Source organism: Muntiacus reevesi, chromosome 12 (assembly GCF_963930625.1).
Source record: "Muntiacus reevesi chromosome 12, mMunRee1.1, whole genome shotgun sequence".
Classification (NCBI taxonomy): domain Eukaryota; kingdom Metazoa; phylum Chordata; class Mammalia; order Artiodactyla; family Cervidae; genus Muntiacus; species Muntiacus reevesi.
This window is the reverse complement of record NC_089260.1, coordinates 73290137-73315787: the sequence shown is the minus strand read 5'-3', so window position 1 is coordinate 73315787 and position 25651 is coordinate 73290137. Positions and strand designations below refer to the sequence as shown.

General features: G+C 45.6%; 1 protein-coding gene across 1 annotated transcript in view; it reads left to right on the top strand.

Annotated features, from left to right (window-relative positions):
- The window catches only part of FAM135B (family with sequence similarity 135 member B), a 146838-nt gene that overhangs the window by 45380 nt on the left and 75807 nt on the right, over positions 1-25651 (top strand). Inside the window, exons 3-4 of the mRNA XM_065903154.1 lie at positions 17188-17327; positions 22949-23019. Coding sequence (XP_065759226.1) covers positions 17188-17327; positions 22949-23019 — 211 coding nt within the window. The remainder of the gene's footprint in view (positions 1-17187; positions 17328-22948; positions 23020-25651) is intronic.

Genomic DNA, 25651 nt, shown 5'->3' with positions numbered 1-25651 from the left:
TCCTTGGACCACTTCCCCATGCCCACCTCCACATGGCATCAAATTTCAAGTCCCATCCCTTGAGATTTTCTCCTCTTCCTCATGTCTCTTGGGTCCCTTCCAAGCTCACAGACCCCATTCTGGTCATGCTCAGTTTTCTTTCCTCATCTCAACCTTCTCCCAGCCTCGCTCCCTTCACACTTCAGCCCTCATTACTCCCATAGATGCTGCAGGAGCAAAGTCAGACCCTTAGGGGCTGCCCTGCCAGGGCCCCAGGGACGTGCTTTGAGGCTGCTGTATGTGCATGCGTGCCACGTTGCTTCAGTCCTGTCCGACTCTTTGTGGTGCCAAGGACTGAAGCCTGCCCAGCTCCTCTGTCCATGGGATTCTCCAGGCAAGAATACTGGAGCGGGCTGCCATGCCCTCCTCCAGGGGATCTTCCTGACCCAGGGATTGAATTCGCTTCTCTTATGTCACTTGAATTAGACAGATGGGTTCTTTACCACTAGCACCACCTGAGAAGGATCACCCAGTATACTGAACATGTCATCCCAATTTTGCTGTTTAAATATATCCAACGTTTTTTTAAAAGACGCAATGAGCCAAATGTTTATCATTATTTTAATGAATGTTTATGCCTGGACGACCTATTGAAGAGTGCAAAATAGTGGTTACAGTCTATTTGGGTTCAAATCCTGGGTCCCCCTCTTTGATACAGTGAAACAAGTGCCTGGTGCCTTGTTTCCACATATGAAACCAACAGCAAGACCAGACCGTCTCTCACAGGCTCCCCTTGAATATTCGGTTAGGTGATGCTCATCCCCGACAAGCGGCAGCAGCATTCAAGTGTCAGCTCCTTTCCTCCTCCTGTTCTCTCTCCCATATTTCAGCTGTGCACCCCTGCAGAACTGACTTGGCAGGGACATCCATCTTTCATTTGTCCCGGTATGCACAGATCTGACATGTGACACCATGCCCACAGGCTCCTCCTTGTAGCATCATTGCGAGGGGCAGAGTCAGTGTATCTGCAAGAAAGTGAAAGTGAAAGTCACTCGGTCCTGTCCGACTCTCTGTGACCCCATGGACTATACAATCCATGGAATTCTCCAGGCCAGAATAGTCGAGTGGGTAGCCTTTCCCTTCGCCAGGGGATCTTCCCAACCCAGGAATCAAACCGGGGTCTCCTGCATTGCAGGCAGATTCTTTACCAGCTGAGCTATCAGGGAAGCAGGATGGCCTTAACTCCCTGAGGAGGCAGACGTGCCCTGGTCCCCTGGCCCCCAGACGGGGGATCCACATCACTCTGTTTGAGTAGGTGCTCCATTTTTGGCTGAAAGAAAGTGACTCCTCTTTTCTCTCCTCCACTGGAAGTGGTGTAAATAGAGACTGACTTCACAGACGTAGCTTTCTCCAAACAACTGTATGGATGCTCTCTCCAAAACCCTTTCTTCCCTCTCCACCTGATGCAATATTATTCCTCTAGTCTAACTGAGGAATTTAGATTGGTGGTTCTCAGCCACTCCATTTGTGAACTGTGATTTTGAGTCTAGCCTTTGACATTGGTTTGCAGGGTGTGTTGTGGTCGCTGTCAAAGTTTAATTTTAATAACCCATAGGATGCCTCTTTTTACCTGTAGGTGGTACACTTCCCCCATTCCAAATTAAGTGTGTCCTTTTGGCTTCTGTTTTTTCAGTATTTATGACATTGTAACTGAATGGTCGCTTGAGCATTTGTTTTTCCCCTTTACCCTAGTATAAGTCTCAGGAGGACAGAAACTCGCTTACTGACACCACTCACGCACCTGCTATCACACCTTTGTGACTCAGTGCGGATATGTTGAGTCAGTGGGCTGATGGATGGATGAAAGGATGAGTAGATGAATGCCAAGAATTCACATCACTTCCAGACCTCATTGAAAGATGCTTTCCGTTTCATCTAAATCCTCTTTGAAAGCTTCACCTGAGCACACGTTCTCCAGTATTGATTGCCTTGGTTTAGAGCAGTTCAGGTCGATATTATTAAAGTTTAAAACATGATAAAAGTCATGACTCCTGAAAATGAATGTTCTTGTTTATCTTCATTGAAGTAAATGTACTTTGCCTCAGCCTTCTGAAATATGTGCCAATGGATGACCCATATTTTCATGGATTGGTAGCAATGGCAGTAATGAATTTCTATTGATTTTGCAACTGAATATACCAGGCACTGTGCTAGGTATTTCATAAATACTATTTTATCAATCCTCATAACAATCTTTGGAGAGAAGTTTTCTGTTTCCATTTTCAAAGGAGGAATCCATCTCAAAGATTTTATAAATCAGTAGAATCAAGGAGTCGGGCATTTCTGAATCATTGCCACAGTTGGAGTGTTAATTTTGTTTGAAATGGATAACTTGACTTCTCTCTATTTTTATTATTTTTAGTAATGGTAAAATGAGAAAGAAATGTTTTTTTTTTTTAATATTAAAAAGCCAATAGGTTTAAGTATTTGTACATTTTTTTCAAGCCAAAAATGTATATTTTTAAAATTTCACATTCAATAAAAGTCAACAAAAGATAGATTTCCTAGGTCTATTTGAGCAAAAAGAATCTATCTTTTGCAGAAGATTTAATGTAGATTATTCAATTAGTCAGTTCTACATCAGCTAATATCACAATATTCAGAGAAATGCTTTGTATTATGTGAGCTTGTAATCACAGGTTTGACAATGTTTAGGGCGATTAGAGAACATTTTCTGGGGAAGGAGATGGTGAGCAGAAGTGGGCGTGGTCTCCAGGGAAGTGGGTGTGGTCTCCAGGGAAGTGGGTGTGGTCTATGAGGAAGTGGGTGTGGTCTACGAGGAAGTGGGTGTGGTCTCCAGGGAAGGGAAGTGCCACACCAAGGAGAAGGACCAGCAGAGGCAACGGTGATGTGGTGACAAGGAGGGTGGCATTCAACTGTGGCTGCAGGAAAATGAACTAGGGAGCCTGGAAGGTGATGAGGTTAAACAGAGGCAGGTGGACTTTGAGGACAATATTAGGGGGATAAGCTTTCCGTTTATCTTAAAAGGAATGGAAAGATACTGAAGGGCTTGAAGCAGAGGAGCAGCTTGGTTCCATTTGTGTATAGAAAATACACTTCTTCGGAAACATTGTGAAGCTTTGGAGCCAGAGACAGGTTGCACAGACTGAAGGCGATTGAACTGTCCAGGGGAGAGGCCAGCTAAGAGTGGGCAAGTTGGTTGGTGGTTAGGATAGAGAGAAGTGAGCCTTCAGTGAGGATCACACTTGGAAGGCCAGGGAGATGGTGACTCTCAGATTTCTCATTCACGTGACAGGCTGGCTCATAGAGCCATTTACTAAAATAAGGAATGCCAGATAAGAAACAGATAGTTTAACCTTTTTTTTTTTTTTTTTGCCCCCCTTCTCATTGGGGTTTGCAGAATTTACTTTGGAACATGTTAGGTATGTGGCGCCTTTGAAAATCCAAACAGAAGATCACAGCTAGGCAACCGGCCTTAGAGGTCTTGAATGTTGAGAAGTCTGGGTGATTAACAGATGCATGGATTTCATTGGCTGACTGTGTGCTACATTTTATGTACAGGACTTAGAGAACGTGTGAAAGAGGCAAATGTAGTTCAGTCACAGGGCTTACCTTTTGTTGGAAGAGAAGACAGTCACTATGCCTCCAATGGTACCGTAAGCTTTGGGGTAACACCAAATACCATAAGGGAGGTAGGGAGTGATGCTAAGGATGGCAGAGAGGCGGCTGTGATAAGGAGGCAGAAGAAAGTTACCCAAGCATCAAGAGGAAACTGGTGGGACTTGGTGTATCCGAGACAATGCAAGAGAGTATTTTAAGGAGGAAGGGTTGACCGACTTTGCAGAATGCTTCTGAGGATTGAAGTACGATGTGCACTAGAACTTTTCTGAAAATCTTGCAGGCGGGTAGAGCATTCATCACCTTGATAAGAGCTCTTTGGGCAGTGAGAAGGGTCCAGAGAGTATATTTTGGAGGGGGGGCACTGAAGTATGAGTAAAACGATGAAGAAATGGAGACAGCCAGTACGGGCATTCTTTGGGTAAGTGTCACTGCTGAGGCATGGAGGGAGACAGAGTGGTAGCCAGAAGGGCTGTGAGTTTTGGCTATTGTTTGTATTTTATTTCTAACGAGAGAAAGTTGACTTCACTTCAAAGTCATTGGAAAAGATCTAGTCGGGGAGAAGTTAAATCTGTAAAATAAAGTAGGGAAAGTCATTGAAACTCTCCAATCATTAAAGGTTTACTTTTCTCAGTTCCAGTCCAATGGCTGCTGAGATGAACTACAGCATGACTGAATCCGGAGAAATGCATGCAGACGTGTAAATAAACAGTTAGGAGCTAATGCGTGATCATGGGGCTTCTCAGGTGGCGCTAGTGGTAAAGAACACACCTGCCAATGCAGGAGACATAAGAAATGCAGGTTTGATCCTTAGGTTGGGAAGATACCCTCAAAGAGGGCATGGCAACACCCTCCAGTATTCTTGCCTGGAGAAAACCCATGGGCAGAGGAGCCTGGTGGGCTACAGTCCATAGGGTCACAAATAGTCGGACAGGACTAATGAGCCAAGCGTGTGTGATCATTAGACACGTGCTGCTGTGGTGGCCCAGCCTTGGGGGAGGGTGTCCAGGCAGTGAGCTGCCACCCCCCACATCCTGACCCCAGCTCATGCCAACTAGGTGATTGTGGTCGTGGCACACATCAGCAAGTTTGCACTATCCCCTCTGCGCCAGGGTGGAGATGTTGAGAAAAATGAGCCTGAGAGAAGAGGCCATCTGGTAATTGAATCTAAGGCTTCAGTAATTAATTCTGAGGACCTAGGCCTAGGCGTGCATTGATTTTGGAGCCAACTGGCTAAGCGTTGGCTGACACCCAGCCAGGTGCTGCTGCGACTTTTAGATGCTGTTTATAGAATTTGCTCAGACACAAAGGCACTAAAGCATCCTTGGAAACAGCCCTTCGGTGCCCCACTGAGCGTCAAGGGAGGGCACTGTGGGACGGGAGGAAGGCCCTGGACTTGGAGGTTGAATTCTGGGTCCCGGTACTAGCTCTGCCCTTGGGCTGGGTCTGCCATCTTCTTGAGCCTCCCAGTTCCTTTCTGAATTGGATTTATAGAACCGTGTTGTTTTCTCTTTGCTCTTAGTCCCCACTTTGACCTGTGGATTCTTGTCTGTGAAATGGGTTTATAGAACTATGTGCTTTCCTTTTAGCTGTCAATCCGCACATTGATGTATGGATTCTCAGACTTAGGATAGTGGCTCAGATGAAAAAAAGAAAATTTTCCTTCCTCAATGAGGACTCAGTCTACATTTGGGGGTAGCCAGGCAAATGCTCTACCTATTACTTCGCTAGAGTCTTATTGAGCACCTTTATTCAAAGCACTCAAAAGTCACAGGGAAGAGACCCAAATGACCATCCTGTTGTCTGTGTCGTCAGGTAGCTTGTAGGATGATGGAGAAGAAAGAAGGGGGCATGTGGGTGAGGATGAGGTGATGCCAAGTTGAATGAAATAGAAGGTGGAATATGCACAACAGAGGTATGAATGTGGAAGGATAAAGTGTATTGTTAATACAAATAATGACACCAGTCACCGTCTTATTTAAGTTTCACCATAACACTTTAAAAGAAGAGACTTTCATGGTTAGTTTACACATGAAGAACATTAGGCTTAGAAAACAAAAATAATTTGCAGGTGGGTATATAATTGGAAAAACTGAAAAATACTAATTTGGAAAGATGCATGCACACCTGTGTTCATAGCAGCACCATTTACAACAGCCTAAAGTTCCTAAGTGTTCCTCAACAAATGAATGGATGAAGAAAAAAAAATATAGACAGAGAAAGAATGGAATATTATTCAGCCATATAAAAGAATGAAATTCTGCTATTTGCAGCAATGTGGATGGACCTAGGAAATATTATGCTTAGTGAAATTTGTCATGCAGAAGAAAACAAATACTGTATGATATTGCTTATATGTGGAGTCTAAAATAATGATACAAACAAATGTATACAGCAAAACAGGGACAGACTCACATATAGAAGACAGAGGGAAGAGGGAAGGGAGGAGGGGCAAAATATGGGCATGCAATTAACATGTGTAAACTACTATGTATAAAATAAATAAGAAACATACAGTATAGCACAAGGAATTATGCCCACTATCGGTAATAACCTATAATGGAGTATATACTATATACTTCTGGAGGAGGAAGTAGCAACCCACTCCAGTATTCTTGCTGGGAAATCCCATGGACAGAGGAGCCTGGCAAGCTATGGTCCATGGGGTCACAAGGAGTTGGACACAACTTAATAGCTAAACAAACAACAGTTGTATGCTATAATTCAATACATTTTTTAAAGAATTAAAAAAATGCAAGTGAATGGAGAGTATGAACTTGAATGCAGATCTGACTTCAGAGCCTGGGCTGCTTGTAACTACACTGAAAGTGAAAATCTCCATGAAGAGGTGACATTTGGGAAGAGACACAGAGTTTTGAGATGAGATCCACACTATCAATTCATTTAAAAGAGAGTAGTTTTGTGCCTTTTATGCCATGCACCTGCCTAGAGGCCTAGCGCCTAGGGTATCTAGTGATGGAGATGTTTTGAGCTGGAGAGAGGAGAGCTGGCCCTGGGATCGTTCCCAGTCACACACAGACTCTGCATCTGTGTCCTCACATAGATGCGGGCTCGTGGTACCGATGCACAGCTGAAAGAAAAGATGCTGAGGCTGCGAGACCGTCTAGGTCCTGAAGGACAGGCTCTCAGGTGTCTCTGGGCTGCTACTGAGTTTAGAAGGAAAAGGAGTGAGGCAACAGCCTGAAAAATCGAGAAGGAAAATGCCTCCAGCTGCAGGGCCAGGTCTCAGCAGGGAGGCTGGGCTGACCCCCACACGGTATGGACATGCCATGCTCTGTTACCAGGGGCTGTGTTCAGCCAGTGCATTTGGTAGGAGCAGTTGTCAGAGCAGCCACTGCCCTCCAGTTTCTAAGCTGCCCCTTCACTGGCCAGTGACCTGGGCTGTTGCCCAGGCCCTTGCATCCCTGTAGTCCATGGTCCATGAATAAAGGCTTTGTGCCTGGCACAGCAGATGGCCTGCAGGACACTGCTCATCACTGTGCCTGGAGTGCATTCTGATCAGTTGGTACCTGTCCAACAGACAGGGTCCATGCCCTAACAGATAGGAGCAGGGGTCTAAGCAAGGAGGGTGAGGCACCAGAGGAGAGTCCAGGTGAGAATGGCCTTGACTGGGGAGTTCAGTATCTCAGTCTGACTCTTTGCGACCCCATGGACTGCAGCACGCTAGGCTTTCCCATCCATAACCAGCGCCCGGAGCCTGCTCAAACTCATGTCCATCGAGTCAGTGATGCCATCCAACCATCTCATTCTCTGTCATCCCCTTCTCTTCCTGCCTTCAATCTTTTGAAGGTCTTTTCCAGCGTCAAAGTCTTTTCCAATGAGTCAGTTCTTCCCATCAGTGGTCAAAGTATTGGAGTTTCAGTTTTGGCATCAGTCCTTCCAATGAATCTTCAGGACTAATTTCCTTTAGGATGGACTGGTTGGATCTCCTTTCAGTCAAAGGGACTCTCAAGAGTCTTCTCCAACACCACAGTTCGAAAGCATCAATTCTTCAGTGCTCAGCTTTCTTTATGGTCCAGCTGTCACATCCATACATGACTCGGGGGTAGCTCCACTCATTCACAGCTTAGGAGGGAGACAGTGGTGGGTTCAACCCTTGGAGAGAGTTGAGGCCCGAGGCTTCAGAGAGCTTGCTGGACTGATCAGTCTTGGCTCAGCCATAGCCCTGGAGCTGGTCTTTCAGAGGGAACTTTGATGTCTATGGAAGAGAAAGGCAGAGTGACACCCATTCTTATCTATTTAGCAGTGCCTCCAGGGACACCCTGATATTTTCCTAGTAAGTTTCAACTGCCCCCTCCATTCCATGGTCTCCCATCAAGGACCAGGTCACCTTGAGCTGGAGAAGGGCTCTGCGCTCCTTGGAACACGCCAGGACCATGACTGGGTGGGGGTGCTGCAGCTCTTACAAATATTTGATTAGTTGCAATTGTGCTATACTTAGTTCTCCTTGCGAAGCATATGGCTGAGACAGATGGCTTGGTCAAGACTGAAGCACGTTAACAGGGCTCTTTGCCTCCCGTTTGCTGGGTCTCCTGATGACTTTTTAGATTCAGAGTTAGAAGAGGGAGCTTTGCTTCTACTCTTCTCAGAAAACCCCAGGCTGTATGTCTCAGGCAGACTTAGTGCCGGCTGTTTTTAAGAGAACAGGGTAGGGGTGGGTGACGGGTCATCATGAGGACAGAGTGGGAAACAGAGCCAGCTTCCGGGAGCCAGCTGCTGGAGCCCAGATCCAGTTCATGTCCACAAATGTTTATGAAACACGGCTGCCAAGTTCTCAGGGATCGGATCCCTCAGTCTTGGTCAGTCATGCGTTTTATAAATATTTGCCCAGCCTGGACATCAGGAAAAGAGTTGCCTATGTGCTGAATAAACCCTTACCTGGACTGCAAGCCTCCAAAGTGATCATTTGCAACTGGTTCCACCATAGTAAATAATTTAGCTTTTATTTCAAGTGCAACGGGGGTTGATGAAGTCTGGTTGAGATTTCACATTAATCAACTAAAGAGTAGTAATAGTAGAAATAGAAATAAAGTTTTCCATGTTGTCTGTTGAGAGTAAATTATGAAGTGACCCAGGAACGGGTTCATCAGAACCACATTTTGAATGCAAACTCACAGCATTTGTGCAAGATTGGATACGAGGCTGAGGGAGGAAGAGGAATCGATGAAGAGTAGGAACTGTTTTACTCTTTGTGGTGAAGTTTTTGGGTAAGGGACACATGTGGGAAACACAACCAAGCGAAGGCTCTGTATTGGGTTATGTAAGTTTCTGGTGTGGATTTGACATCAGAGGAATAATATCAAGTGAGCAAGGGATCAGGTCTGCTCTAGAGAGCAATGGAGCTGGAGTCAGACATCTGAGGGCCCTGGGCTTGTAGGTGGCATATTGTTTTGTCGTGTATTGTTTAATCACTAAGTCGTGTCTGACTCTTCGGGGACCTATGGACTGTAGCACTTCGGCTCCTCGTCCTCCACCATCTCCTGGAGTTGTCTCAAACTAAGTCCATTGGGTCGGTGATGCTATCTTACCATCTCATCCTCTGCCATCCACTTCTTTTGCCTTCAGTCTTTCCCAGCATCAGGGTCTTTTCCAATGAGTGGCATATAAAATCTTGAAAACAGTAAGACCTGGAGGGAGGTTTACAAGCCAGAGACAGGAGGGGCAGGAGAAGCAGGAGACTCCTAGGGGAGTCAGGAGATGAGAGGGGAGGCGTGAACTTAGCCACTTTCAATCGGCAGGCAAGTGGGGTGAAATAAAGAGTCTTCGTCTGTCTACCCTGTTGAGTCAGATCTTTATTGTCATCTTCTGTTCATGAAGGAACTAAGGCTGGGAGAGCTAACATCTCACCAAAGGACTCCCAGCTAGTCAACAGGGAGATCCCTGATGCTCTGTCTTTCCAGGCAGCACCCACTGCCCTGGTCCAAGCCCGATCTCTTCCCAGCATCAGGAAACAGTTGAGGGGACTTCCCTGATGGTCCAGTGGTTAAGACTCCATGTCTCCAATGCAGGGGCCATGGGTTTGATCCCTGGTCAGGGAGCTAAGATCTCATGAGCCTCACAGCCCACAAAAGTCAAGAACAGTTAAGATATTATGAAATGCAATGAGACATTTGTCTATCTGATCATAATAAAGATCCAAACGAAAAAGAAACAATTAAGGGTTTCCCTTCCACTACCCCAAGAGTTCTGCTAGAAGCTGCTGGAATTCCCTTCTGGATAATGTTTCATTGTCGTATCAGCAATACCCTCCTCCCCCATCCAGTGGTGTATTCACTGCCATCTCTCCCATGGTGGCTTAGTTGCTCAGTCGCGTCTGACTCTTGTGACCCTGTGGACTGTGGCCCACAAGGCTCCTCTGTCCTTAGGATTCTCCAGGCAAGAATACTGGAAGGGGTTGCCATTTCCTTCTCCAGGGGATCTTCCCAACCCAGGGATCAAACCCAAGTCTCCTGCACTGCAGAATCTTTACCGACTGAGTTACCAGTGAAGCCCTGCCTTCTCTCCAAGTACCTGTTAACATTAGACTCTGCACAGTAATCTGGGTGTTCAACCCTCCCTACCCTTGAGTGCCCATCCCCCATCACAGGGGGAGGAAACCCAGTTGCAGACGAGGTACATTCCTGTTAACAGGTGTGTGAGGCCACATGACAGAGGCCCGAGAAAACCCAGATCTTGGCACTCTTTCCATTCCTTGTCTTTACAAAAGCCAGAGGGATGAGGCCATGGACCGGGCTCTAATTAGAACACAAGTGGAAATGCCTGAGACTGCAGAGGGTTAGGACGGATCAGAAGGAGGCCCAGCAGGGAAACCACTGGGGGATTGGAGTGTGTTAGAGGTGACCTGCTGGTCTTTTACTTCTGAAATTACATAGCAACACACGTCATTGGCTAATAAAGTGTTATCAAGTGCTGGCCTTTCTGGGCTCATTCTAATAGGTAGGTGACAAGGGTTTATAATTAAGTCATTAAGCCCACTCAATGTTGATGGGAGGATGCTCATGGCTAAATTACATCAGCAGCCCTTGTTCATTTTCAGGAATTTAAGGGTATTTTTTTCCCCTGCATTCTTTGGTTTGGTCGCTCTCCTTTTGCAGGGATGGATTTCTGCCAGGCCACGATCTCTGCTTTGCAACTTGAGTTTTCTTGCAGACTAAGATAGGAGTCAAGTGTCCCGGGAACTGAGCTACCCTCAACATAGGGAACCTTCCGAAAGCCATCCCTCTTCATCCCCGCCCTCATTAATAACTAATTGATTGATGGATTTGTGCATATTTATTTGGGTATAATACTCAAGCCCTGCTGTTCCATCATGCTAGGACTTCAGTTCTTTTTCTGCAAAACAGAAGTGAGTAACATGATGGAATTTTGTGATGGAGTAACGCAAGTGCGATGAGGGAAAAAAGAAGTTGGATAATATTTCATTAAAAATACTATATTAAAAACAAAAACCAAAACACAAATGTTGCAGACCATTCCTTATTGTTGGTGTACCATGACCAGTGACTGGTATGATGTCTAGCGTTGCCTGTGGAGTCGTTTAGTTACATAATTAATGAGTTCAGTTCAGTTCAGTTCGGTCGCTCAGTCATGTCCGACTCTGTGACCCCATGGACTGCAGCACGCCAGACCTCCCTGTCCATCACCAACGCCCGAAGTTTACTCAAACTCACATCCATCGAGTCGGTGATGCCATCCAGCCATCTCATCCTCTGTCGTCCCCTTCTCCTCCTGCCCCCAATCCCTCCCAGCATCAAGGTCTTTTCCAATGAGTCAACAAACTCAAAAATGAAAGAATGAAAAGAAGCACATGATTTGGAATCTCCATGACATTTGCTGCTGAGGATGTGAGGGCAGGAGGAGAAGGGGCTGACAGAGGATGAGACAGTTGGATGGATCGTCTCCTCAATGGGCATGGGTTTGAGCAAACTCTGTGTGTGTTAGTTGCTCAGTCGTGTCTGACTCTTTGCAAACCCATGGACTGTAGCCCACCAGGCTCCTCTGTCTATGGGATTTTCTAAGCAAAATTACTGAACTGTGTTGCCATTTCCTTCTCCAGAGTATCTTCTCGATCCAGGGATCAAACCCAAGTCACCTGCAATGAAGGCAGATTCATTACCTTCCGAACTAGGAGGGAAGCTCTAACTGGGAGATAGTGAAGGATAGGGAAGCCTGGTATGCTGCAGAGTTGGACACGACTTGGTGACTGAACAGCAACAGTGTAACATAACCCTATGATCCTGAGTTCCCTCACAAAGGAAGTGAAGAGCTCTCATCCTCAGGGTCAAGTGAGACTATTTCTTATTCTCTGGGGAATAGTGACCGTCTGCTTCAGGTGGCTTTTTTTCTTCTGCCTGTTCTTTGAAATGGTTAGAAACAATAATGAAGCTTGGCTTCAAGGTGACTTTCTGTCCTTGCTGTTCCTAGAAATGGCCAGAAAATAATCTAATGTAAAGAGTCATCATCCTTGTCATCTGCATAATACCAGGAAATCTGTTGGGTTTTGAGAATTTCACAGTTAAACACACACTTCTTTAATCCTCATCTCGTCTGGACCTGACACTGATTGTGTCAAATAAGCAAGGCATGACTTTTGCCTCATTTAAGCTCCTGTTTACTGTCCTGCCCGAAGCCACACAGTGAGAAGTAGCGGGGGCGAGTCTAGAACATCTCTATTTGCTTTACTGACGGACGGCCTGTTCTAAACCATACAAAATTCAAGGTCATGACCTTGAGTTGTTCATAATCTGACTTGGCTTTTACAACTTCCCTAAACTCTAATGTTCTGGAAAGTTCTCCCACGTGAATGTGTCCTGGGTTACAAGAAATGTTATAACTTCTTAGCATCTTTGTTTTCAGTTAGCCTAGACCTCACCCAGACATATTCAGGCCCGGAGGGTTGGAAGGGTTCCCCCAGAGTTTTGACTGCTCAGCACAGGCCTGATTCTCTGGGGGGCTCCTGTGTGCAGGCAGAGTCGTGGCCATCTGCTTGGAGTGGGAGGGGAGTTCAGGCCACAAGTCAATGCCCTTGCGAGCATCCTGGCTCGGACTCCGGGACAGAGGGTCTGTGCCGGATCAGCAGCGCCTGCGCTGTGTAATCTGTGCTTTCAGAGCCACGTGGGGCTGGGAGGGCATCTCTGCAGAGGGAAGGTGGTGGTTGGAGTCATAGGCATTTAGAGGCACGTAAATATGCAGAGTATTGATATCACTCATTTGGGGGCAAAGAAAGAGGAGAACCCAAAAGCGTTTTACCATTGCTTTCTGGTTTGAAGTTCCAGATTGAACTATTTGAAATGTATTCTTTGGACAGTGGGAGTCATTGGAAAGTTCCTCTCCTTCATCTACCTGCTCCTTTCTTTCTACTCATCTCGCCTTCCTTCTGTTTCCTTCTCTTGATTCACCCACCTTCTTTCCATCAATCTTGTTTCCCCTCAAAGTTATAACTCTCCTTTTATATCCTCATCCATGATATCGATCCTGACATGTAAAATATAAGACACATATTTGGGAAGACTCTAAGCTATATCTTCTCAGTGGACCAGTGGTCTGGTCACCAAATATGCAAAAAGCAGTCTAAAGATAATCTCTAGGTCTATCCATGTTGCTGCAAATGGCGTTATCTCATTTTTGATGGCCGAGTAATATTCCATTGTGGCTTCTCTGGTGGTTCAAAGGTAGACAATCCACCTGCAATGCAGGAGATGAGGGTTTGATCCCTGGGTCAGGGAGATTACCTGGAGGAGGAAATGGCAACCTAACCTAATACTGTTGGTGGGAAAATCCCATGGACAGAGGAGCCTGGCAGGCCCAGTCCGTGGAGTTGCAGAGTTGAACATGACTGAGTGCGCGTGAAATACTCCATTGTGTGTGTGTACCACGTCATCTTCATCCGTTCCTCTGTTGGTGGCCGTTCAGGCTGCTTCTGTGACTTGGCGATAGTGAAGTAAGTCAGGGAAAGACAAATATCACATAATATCATTTATATATAGAATCTAATTAAAATGAGACAAATGCACTTATTTATAAAACATAAACACAAATTTTGAAAACAAACATATAGTTAACAAAGGCGAAACATGGCTGGGAGGGATAAATTAGGAGCCTGGGATTAACTTACACACACTACTGTATATAGAATGGATGACCAGAGAGACCTATTGCTATAGCATGAGGAACTCAATATTCTAGACTAATCTATACGGGAAAATAATCAGAAAAAGATGAATATATGTATATGTATAACAGAATCACTTTACTGTACCCCTGAAACTAACACAACATTTTAAATCTACTATATTCCAGCAAAATTAAGAAAAAAGTGAGTCAGAATATTTGAGATAACATTTGGGATATGCCAAGACATGTTCTTTTCACTAATGTAAAAGTATTAAAGCGTAGAAAAAGGAAATGAGTGTCATTTCAACAACAAAAAACAGTTGAAGGACAAAAGTGACTTTCTACCCCGCAGCTAGGAAGGGGCAACCTCCCAAAGGCTGAGCAAGGTCTTTTAGCACAGAGAGAGAGTGCGCACCATCTTCACCTCTGGGTGCCCAGTACTTTGTGCGTGAGAGGGTGTGGAACATCGGGTGTGAATGAGCACCCTCTGTCTGCCGAGGAAGGTTCTGTGACCCAGCAAGAGAGCCAATCATAGAAAATTCAGGAAGTGGCCTTGCAGAAAGTCAGGAAGAGGGTGCCAGGTTAATAAGCAAGGTGTCCAAGTGTGGGTTGTCATTGTCGAAGAAGGGAGAATCCTGGTGAGAACAAAGCTGGCAGGCACTGTCACCGTGATGCCCACAAGCCCAGAGGGTGCCTTGTAATCAGTGAACCTTCTTTGGCAAGGAGGCATTTGTTTATGTCCTACTTACTAGTGATGAGAAAATGCCACAGGTCCCACAGGGCATCAGAAATGCCTCGTCCTGGGCTTAATGGGGCATCTTGGGGTGTGAGGGTCTCTGTAAGTCCTGTTTGTCAATCTGCTGAAAAATCAGAGGAGCTCAGGCTCACATGTGTAGCCAGTGGAAATGTGTTCACCAGAAAGTGCTATGACCTTTCCCACAACACAATTGAAAAATCATCCCACTGCATTTTGCGTGTCAGCCACGTGCCTGGTCTTCAGATCTTGATTTATTTTATCCTCTTTGGTCTACACTGATCACAGAAGGTCAGTGTGTGGAGATGCCCATTTTTCACGTGGAAAGCTGCTCTTACAAGGGATGAGTCACTCGCCCAAGAAGGCAAGTGATTGAACTGTTTTGCTGGCTGTCCCTCCAGGTACTAGACGGCTCTGCGTTGCTCCGACCTTCAGAGTATTTACTCCATCCATCCTCAGCCACGATGTCGGTGTGACTTATAGATCAACCTGGCCTTGACAGTGATAGAGAAAGGGCTGGTGCAGCAAATAAAAACACAAAGGCACTTGCACACAAGGATCATTTCTGTTTAAAAACCACATCAATTTGAATCCAACAGGTCTAAATGGGGCTGCATTGAGCCAGTAATTTTATTTCTTTCATGATGAAGTGCCAATCTGAGTGGCAGTGGAAGCAACCTGGGATTTTACATTTCTTTTTTTTTTTCCCCCCCTCCTCTGAAGCGACAAGGCAGGTGTGCAGCGTCACTGTGCATGGGGTGGTGACCGTGACCCTTTGTCCCTGTTTCTGAGGGACAGCTTGAGTCAGCTGGGGACATTGCACAAGGCACTCAAGCTGTTTTCCTTTGCTGGTTGAGCTCATGTTGTAAAACATTTTCTTGCTTCCTTTTGCAGTCACATTAGTTCAGTTTCTCCATAGAGCATTACAGAAAACTTACCTTTTGCTAGAAATGGGTGCATTTAAAGATGAGGTTTGTATTCATTTTGGGTTGCACTGGGTCTTTGTTGCTGTGTGGGCTTCAGTTGCAGTGAGCGGGGGCTCCTCTGCATTGCTGTGCGCAGGCTTCTCGTTGTGGTGGCTTCTCTTGGTGCAGAGCGCAGGCTCTAGGTGGGCCGGCTCCAGTAGTTGCAGCAGGCTCAGTGATTGCGGCAGGCTCAGTGATTGCAGCTCTCAGGCTCTACAGCACACAGGCCCCGTTGCTCCGTGGTATGTGAAATACTCCCAGACCAGGGATCGAACCTGCGCCCCCTGCATTGACAGACAGACTCCTATCCACTGTGCCACCAGGGAAGTCTGAAATGGGTGCATTTTGCTCATTCACTGGAGACTTCTCTTCCCAGATGTAATACAGATAGATCTGAGGATGCATCCACACAGTACTTCCTCTTATAGCAACTGACAGGATACCTGCCTCCTCCTCCTTGTGCCTTGGTCTCTTCATCTGTGATGAGGACTTACCCCAGCAATTTTCTGTAAGGACTAAGGAAAGAAACACATTTGAAAAATATGTTGGAAGCTGTGAAATACCACTTGTTTGGGCATTATTATGAACGTATAATGATTGCTTTATATAAATATTAACATTATTTATTTAAGAAGATTTCTATTTTTCTAACTGTGCAGTTCAAGTGATTTGGAGGAATTCACCCATTTTTTCCTCCATAGTAATCCTGATCAGTGGACACAGGAAGATCCTGAAATTCAACTTAACTCTGAGTCAGTGTTTAGGGATTAGGGTACATTTAGAACCCATTCCAGTATTCTTGCCTGGGGAATCCCATGAACAGGGTAGCCTGTGTAGGGTCATAAACAGAGGAGCCTGTATAGGGTCATGGACAGAGGAGCTTGTATAGGATCGCCAAGAGTTGGACATGACTGAGAGCGCACACACAGAATGTATTGGAGGACATGGAGTTGAACATGTTCCTTAATAAACTGGATATCTAATATAATGAGAATTAACACATTTTTCTAAAATGAAAGACAGGTTATCCTTCATATCCTGTGTGGTATGAAAGCCACACTTTCAGGAGAGAGAGATTCTGTGGGCACTAGGTTGTCTCTGTAGAAGGAAGGGGAATTTCCATCTTTATCTCTGTGTTATTATTTCTTGGAGAGGGGGATTAAGGGATACATTATGGAGGAAGGGGTGTGTAAGCAGGAGAAGAATTTAGCAGATGCTAATTTCTAGCCAGGGGCTTCCCTGGCTACTCAGATGGTAAAGAATTTGCGTGCAATGTGAGAGACCCAAGTTCGATCCCAGCATTGGAGAAGATCCCCTAGAGAAGGGAATGGCAGCCCACACCAGTATTCTTGCCTGGAGAATTCCATGGGCAGAGGAGCCTGGTGGGCTACAGTCCATGGGGTTGCAAAGAGTTGGACACAACTGAGCCACTAACACTTTCTCACTTTCACTGTCCAGCCAAGGAGCACTGCCCACGTGATGGCAAGTGATTTAGCTAAGCTCTTATGACTTATAAAGGGTTGAAGAATGTTCTTTCTGAGATTTGGTGACCATAAATCTTCCATGATGGAGTCGTTTCACTGGTAGACCTGGTCTTTGGGAATTGAAATGCAGTTTGGGGCCATTGCTTTCCTTCAGCTGGACTGACTCCCCAGGAGGCTGAGGATCCAGGGCAGGACGGGCGTTCATGGGCTTCTACTGGTTCTTGTTTTGCAGACAGCGGCAGCCCACACTCAGCCTGCGTCCAGGACAGCACCGTGTACAGCCGGGTCTTCCAGATCTTATACAGGAATGAGGAGGTGCCCATCAATGATGCCGTGATCTTCCGAGCTCATTTACTCTTAGATGGTGAAAGGGTAAGTCCCCAACCTACCACCAGCCACAAATGCTGAGCCCTCCTGTGCCTTTTGTATCCATTGTTGGGAGCAGGCCAAGTCACTTCAGTTATGTTGACTCTTTGCAACCGTACGGACTGTAGTCCACCAGGCTCCTCGGTTCATGGGATTTTCCAGGCAGGAATATTGGAGTGGGTTGCCACACCCTCCTCCAGGGGAATCTTCCTGACCCAGGGATTGAACCCATGTCTCTGATGTCTCCTTTATTGGCAGGTAATTTATTTACCACTGTGCCACCTGGGAAGCCCCATTGCTAGGAGAATGGGATGCAAAGAAGATGCTCTAGGTTTGTTCTGAAATTTGACACATTAGGACTCGGATTTTAGAGCATTCCTGCACTTCCTGATTTAGTCAGTTTTGTACTCATGCTTTTGTTAATTTACTTGCTTGTTTCACGTACCGAGTGAATCCTGTTGACTAACTTGCTGGGCCTCTGTCAGTGGGTCAATCAAGTATTTGCTGAGTACCTACTTTGTGAAGGAATGTGGAGTGGGCCCTCAGATGATGGGCAAGGCTGAAGAAGACACCAGGAGTACTCCCTCAAAGGATGGATGCTTCATCAGAAAAAAAAAAAAGACATACAGACAGGCACTGGTAGCTGGGGGAAGACTCTTGAGAGCCCCTTAGACTGCAAGGAGATTAAACCAGTCAATCCTAAGGGGAATCAACCCTGAATATTCTTGGGAAGGACTGATGCTGAAGCTGAAGCTCCAATACTTTGGCCACCTAATGTGAAGAGCTGACTCATTGGAAAAACCCCTGATGTTGGGAAAGATTGAAGGCAAAAGGAGAAGGGGGTGGCAGAGGATGAGATGGTTAGATAGCATCACCAACTCAATGGACATGAATCTTTGAGCAATCTGCAGGTGACAGTGAAGGACAGAGGAGCCTGGCATGCTGCAGTCCATGGGATCGCAGAGTCAGACACGACTTAGCGACTGAAAAGGAACTGGTAGCTGAAATGCACAGTGCCAGCTTCATCTGCAAATGAGCACAGGGCACCGAGGATGGAGATGAACTCTGCAGGAAGACATCAATGCCTTCACAAAGAAGCTGGCTTTGAGATGCTGGGACTAAGACTTCATCAGACTTAGAGAAAGATGAAGGGCATCCCCATACAGGGGGAACAGTATGAGTCAAAGCCCAGAGGCCTTGGAGTCAGGCATCCCCGGAGGAGGGTGCAGCTAGAACAAAGGACCTGAGGTAGGGATGAGGAGGTGGTGAGGAGTCCTAAGGTTACTAAACCCCAAGGTACCCAGCCATCATCACTGGTTGCTTTCCCTAGGTTCTCCCCACACCTTTGTAAATCTCTGTTTAATGAAATGAATTCATCATCTACTTCTTTCCTGGACTCTGGTGGATACATGCAGTTTAGGAAAAGATACTGGAAGTGGTTTTGGGGGGTTAGGGCCTCCCGGTTAGGTTGCATGCCCAAGCTCAACTTCCCTGAATTCTACTAAGTGAAGGTCACTTGACTTCTCATGAGCCATTGTCCTTCGGCACATTGATCTCAGAGAGCTTCCTGGGCAGAATGGTTATGATTGGAGGCTGGGTTTTGGACATGACTCAGGTCTCTCAGTCATTATTCCATCTGAATTCCATCAGACTCTCTTTCTTTCCTGCCCCTATGAGTTCAAATCTTTTCAAGGTTTGCACTCAGCACTCAAGTTGAGATCACGTGAGGTTGCCACAAGCCAAGTTCTGAGCACAAACAGGGCATGTTTGCCAGCACTTATTCCTGTGTTCATTTTGTACAAGACGTTGTTCCTATGGTACACTGTGTTTTCTTCTGCATGGAAAATCACTTATCTTTACAAGCTAATAATTTATTATTGTGTTGGGGTTAATCTTTATGGCAGCAAAGAGTGTTATCATTAATCATTGCATCTGGATGAGTGACAATTAGAGTTAATTGAATACGTTCATAAAAGCTGTATCTCTGGAATGGATGCATTGGCTCTAGGGAATGTGTGCTTGTGGTAGCCAAAGCATTGCTTATGACCACGAAGCCAGAGTTCCTGGTCACACATGCACACAGTCCTGGGTGTGAGCAGGAGGCAAAGACAATGCTGACACAGTCAGCACACAATTTCATGTGCTACGGTAAGTGCAGAATGGCCTTTCTTCACACACTTTTTGTGCATTTTCTTGCATAGTTACATAAAAGCAGCGATATATGGAGTAAGTGTGAGCTTCCCCACTGAGTGGGCACAGTAGTAAAGAATCTGCCTGTAGTACAGGAGCCCTGGAAACTCGGGTTCAGCCTTTGAGTTGGGAAGATCCCCTGGAGGAGGACATGGCAACCCACTCCATTATTCTTCTCTGTAGAATCCCGTGGACAGAGGCACCTGGTGGGCTACAGTCCCTGGGGTTTCAAAAGAATCAGACACGACTTAGCAACTTAGCATGTAGGCAAGGAGCAAGCATAATCATTTCACCCCCAATTTACAGATGAAAAACAAACTTAGGTTGGTTGGCCCAAGGTCACACAGATGCTAAAAGACAGAGCAAGATCTGCACACATGTAACTTGGCTTCCAAAGCTGCTTTCTTATCCCCTCAGACGTGGTACAGCTCAGAAAAGGGGTTCATAAGGGAAGAGAAGATACAAGAGTTACTATTATAAGTAGGGTTGAAATCAGTTACCTTAGACCGTACAACCTACAACACAGGTTAGACTGTGGGAGAAGATTGAAGAAGCGAGGAACCCTTGACTAAATCTGGGCTTTGGACCCACTGACTAGTTAAGCCTTGGAAGTGACTTTCCTACACCGAGTCTCAATTTCTTCATTTGTAAGTGGGGACAGTGTGTCTTATTTCAGTTATTTCCACATTAAATAAGATAGTATAAGGCAGTGGTACGTGTCCTATGTAGTGTCTGCTACATAGTAACTTCTGTAAATCCTGGCTATGTTATTGTTCCTACTACTGTATGCAACTGACCCCTGGTGCTAGAAAGTCACCCGCCTGGGAGGCTGGGGTTAACAGATGTAAGCTACTGTAGATAGGATGGATAAGCAACAAGGTCCTGCTGTCTAGCACAGAGAACTATTTCAATAAGCTGTGATAAACTGTAATGAAAAAAATGTAAAAAAAAAGCATGTATACATATACACATTCTTTTTTATATTTTTTACTTATATTATACTTATATATCCTTTACACATATATGTATGTACTCTTACATTCTTTTAAAATGATTTTATGTTCTTTACGTATTTATGTGTATATACACACACACACATATATATACACACACACATATATATATACAGATGTATATATATACATAAGTGAATCACTTTGCTAAGTAGCAGAATAACACAACATTGTAAGTCAGCTCTCCTTCAATTAAACAAAAAGCACCCTTGCAAGGAAGCCACCTCTTTAACCAGAATAAGGCAGGGCAATGGAAGGGCAAGTTTGTGTGAGCGTGTGCACGCATGCGCCTGTGAATGTGTGTGTTTGGAGAGAGAGGCAGGTAATGAAGAAATGAGAGAAGTGAATGGTTCAAGAAACGAGTGACTGCCTTCTGGAGCATCTTGCAATTGAAGATGTATTGGGACCTCAGTGAAGTCATAGCCAGGCTCCATCTAGCGACAGCTGATCCTGCTCCCAAATTTCTCTCTTTGCTCCAAAGAGCCTTGCAGCAAGTTTAAAACTGGAGCCTACAGTGAATTTTTGTTCAGTAGGCAAATGCATGCTCGGAGGTGGTTAGAAGGGCTGGTTTTGCCAGTCTCACTCCCCAGGAGCTGGTGACAAGAGGCTGAGTTGCTTGGGTTGTGTGTATAAAGCGGGGTGCATGATTATGCAAAACAAAACTAGGAGAGGATGTTATTCATAGCACTCGGATTCAGCAAAATGTTAACTTTGAAGTGCTTAAAAAAATTTTTTTTCACAAATTTTAAAACCCTGGGAAGCTAAAGATAAATTCCATCCATATGTCTCTGACTGAGTTATGCTTAACCAGGAACATGCTTCCGAAGAGGCTTTTGGGTAGGAGACATCCCCCCCTGCAGAATGAGGGCATTCTTGTAAAGAGACAGAAACTAGGGGTGGGGGTGGAGAAGAGCGGCCTTTATTCATGAACGCTCTCTCCGTGGGGGGCACTGTTCCTGGAGCTGTGGATCCAGAACGGAGTAAGCCTCGTGTCAGTCCCTTAATGATACCAGATTACAGGGGACACCAGGCAAGACAACGGCCAGAGGGGTTTAGCCATAGGCAGATGGATTTTCTCAGTGAGTCCCCTGAGCCAAGTGGAGCTTCTGAATGCCAGCTCAGCGTGGCCAGATCCGGGGATTGTTTTTTCAGAAGCTGGAAACCTGCGATGGAAATGTGAAAACTGCCTGATTTCTAAGTGTTTTCTGCTTGTTCAAAACACAGTAGAAATGCGATGAGGACTAAACAGAATGTGTCTGCAGTTAATATTGTTGCTGTTTTTCAGTTGCTAAGTTGTATCTGACTCTTGGCAAACCCATGGACTGCACCCCGCCAGGCTCCTCCGTCCTCCCCTATCTCCTGGAGTTTGCTCAAATTCATGTCCATTGAGAAGTTAACATTGGGTTGTCTAAAAAGTTCGTTTAGGTTTCTACGTACCATGTTATGAACTTCTTCGCCGACCTAATATTTGTCTCATGGGCTTGTAACCCCAAAGTTATAAAGCTGAGACAATTTTATAGGAAGCTTTGAATGCTAAGATAGGAAAAACAAAACAAAACAACAAGGGGGTTTTGTGGTTCACAGAACAGAATGGTCCCATCCAGCCTGAGGGTGAGGAGGAGACGCCACCTGTCCCAGGCGTGCAGTACTTACCTGGGTCTCCTGAACGGGGGCATCAGTGGGATCTGAGTTTTAGCAAGTGACTCCTGGGGTCACCATCTTTTAGATGTACATGAGAAGTTGGCAAGTAGAACAAATAGGTTCCCGTGCTGGTTAATGAATATGGTTTTTTAAAAGTTGAGAATGGAAACAGTCATAGGTAGGATGTGAAATGCTGAAGCGTCTGAAAGCATAAATGGTTAAATGTAATGGATCATAAGACAAAAATGCAGGGTCCGCTTTCTTGTAAACCTGAGTTGACTTGGGAAATGACTTTATTTCCTCCTCTGTGAACCTGAAGGATAGCTCCAGCCCCTTGAAGGGGACAGAAATAATGCCACTCCCATCATTTTTCCATCTCTAACTAAGTGGGGTTTCCTCTGTGGAAATTCCCTGCTCTCACTTTTCCAAAGCAGATGCCAGAGAACATTTCACTTCTGCTTCTGAAGTTTCCAGATCAAATCTCTTTTGGAAATAAGTTTCTCAACCATCCTACAAGCTAGAAAGCTCACTTAACATTTTTTTCCCCTGTAAATTGACTTTTCCTGAAATCTGACTACATCAATCCCTTCTGTTTTCCATGTAATACAGATGCCCTGTGCCACCAGAATTCCATAGAACATGGAAATTCCGCTTTACACATAAATGATGTTTATTTTGCAATGAGCTTTTTTTTTTTTTTTAACTTTGGGAAATTGACCAGCTCAGTATTTGATCTGCACCAGATCTGACTCCTACAATCCTTAAACACTGTTTCTCTTCCAGGTAGAAGAGGCGATAAGTGAAGTGGATTTCCAGCTCAAGGTGGATTTGCACTTTACGGACAGTGAACAACAGTGAGTGTCCTTGGAATCCTTCAAGCGTGATGGTACAATTTCCTCCACTCAGCCCTTCTCCAGCCCTAGGGTATCTTGATGGCCATGAACCTCAGAACCTTCCTTGGAAACCTGGTTCCTGATCAGCCTAAGAAACCTGGGCAAGGAATGTTTATGTGGTCACTTCAAGCTGCTTGCCTTTTAGGCAGCTCTCTCAGAGGCTGTAGGCACAGGCAACTCCTGACTTTCCAGCTTTATTCGCTAGCACCTTTTTATCTCCAGAACTCACCCCATACACTTGCAATGCAATATTAATTAGGTCTTTAGATTAATGACCCTATAAGCCTGCGAACCTCAATGCCCCTTTTGAATCAAAGGAGATTCTGCCAGGATCCTCATCTTTACACTGAATTTTTGCTGTTATGTTTCAACTCTCTGAAAATCCACTGATGTATAACCCACTGATTCAGTAAGGAAGCAACCCTCCTCTTTCTCATAACTGCTTCCTTTAAGCTTGCTCTGTGGCCTCTTCCTTCTACCCTAGGGGTGAAACAGTCATGTTTCATGTTCTTTCATGCCATAAATAGTTCTTTTTTCAGGTATGAAAAAGTCCAGTAGAATGCATTCCCCAAACTCGATCATTCAACGTGTAATTTCTTTTCATCGGCACTGCCTCTCGACTCCACGGCACCCCAACTCCGAGATTTCTCAGGTTGAGAAAGTCCCACTGTAGCAGCAGGGTTTGCGGGACCTCTTGTAAAGCTTCCTGCCTCCTCCCCGCCTGGGCGTGTGGGCCTCTCAGGGTCAGGCACACAGAGGAGGGAGGAGCTTGCAGATGGCGCCAGGAGTCATGCTTCATGGGTTCAGCTGCAGACAGGACTCTTCACAGGGTAGCTGCTGGATTGCTGCTTTATCTACTCTTGGGGTGTGTTTGTGACTCCTGGGAGCTATGCCTTTTAGGTGGTTCCCCTTTCCTACAGCCAGTTCTTTGAAATGATGATGCCTCTTATGGTGGGGTCGTTCACTCCTTGCTGGAAGCTCTTTTGGCAGATTCTTCTCTGGGAATGCACATCTGGCTCTTGGGTAATGATCACAGCACTTTCATCCTCATCTCACGCTGGTGGGGACTCCCACTCCATTGCGGTTCACTCTTCTTTGGCCGTCCCAGCTACCCTCACCTTCTTTACTGAGGACCTTTGCAGGATACATCAGGCACCAGGACCTGTGTTCCTTCGATTCTAGGGGCCACAGGGCATTCCCCCTTGAAGACTCCCTTGATTAGGCTTAAGGTGAAGATGGAGGTGCTTCTTTTCCATCGGTTTTATTAGCACAATCTCAGCACAGTCTGATCACTTTCTGCAAATTAATCCTCACTTCTGAACTCCACAACCTCTTCAGCAAATGCTTCCCCTTCTCCAGTGGGGAATAGGAGATCAAGTGGCCAAGGGACTGATGCTGGTGGAATGGTTCCCCAACCCTTCAAATTTCAGAGTCCCTGTTAGAGATTCCCTTCTTAAGGACTGTCCCATCCCTGAGATGTGTCTGATTGTTATGGGAGTTTTCATAATACGGGGCATTGAATCAGAGGGACCGTGACTAAAATGTTAGAAACCTGACTGTGTCTCTGCTTTGAGAATAGACACCTGCTGATGTATATGGATGGTAACGCTCGTCAGGCAGGAGGACCTGTCCGTGGTCCTGCCACTGGATCTGTGCTCAGCATCACAGATGCCTCACGCTTGTCTTTATCTGGACCCCAAGCCCTTCTGGCCACCTGCTTCTCTCATCACTTCTGCTTACCTTTTCGTGGGATTGTGGATGCTTGAGAAATCTTATCTTTCTCACCCCATCCCCAGGACTTAATGTTCTAACACCATGTGGAACTCAGAAGCCCCATATAAAGTTGGCCTTCTTCCTAAGCTATAAACTCAGAAGTGAAGTCCTTGTCTCTGTGGTTCTCATGTTCCCTCTCAACTCTCTAGGATTTCTATGATTCACTCATTTTATTAATTTTATTAATAGCCCCTAATCTATATTCTTATGCCTCTTCCTTCAGAGGTGTTCATCCATAGCTCCCTGGCACACATTTCCATTGGATCACAGAACCCTGTCATTGATCCCAAACTCAGCCTAGAAGTCATCCCCTACCCAGCCCTCCAGGGTGGGATGTGATCAGGTGTGGTAGATACAATAAATGTGACCTTGTTGCCATGAAAATAGTAGTTAACAGAGAGGCTGTGTACCGAAGATTGGCCCAAAATATATACAACTCAGCAGTAGGCTCTGAGCTCATTGACTATGAGATGCTGGGTGCATTCTTGCACTTTTCTAAGCCTCAGTAGTCTCATTTATGAAACAGGCTTTGTTATAGCTTCTGCACTTCATAGGTCTGCTCTGAAGATTAAGAGAGGTGATGTCTAAGCCGGGCCGAGTGCACGGTCCAGGGCTCCGTGCCATCTTCCTCTCTGGCTTCCTAGATGCGTGTGGGGCAAGCTTCCATGTGTCCCTTCCTCCCTATAGTACAAAGCACTTAATAACCATCAGAGCAGAGTGTTTTCTTGGAGTATAAGATTAGCAAAGAGGAACAGGAAGCCAGAGGCCGGGCAGGAATTGGAAATGCCATATTTTTTAATTTTCATAAATTGGGTTTGGG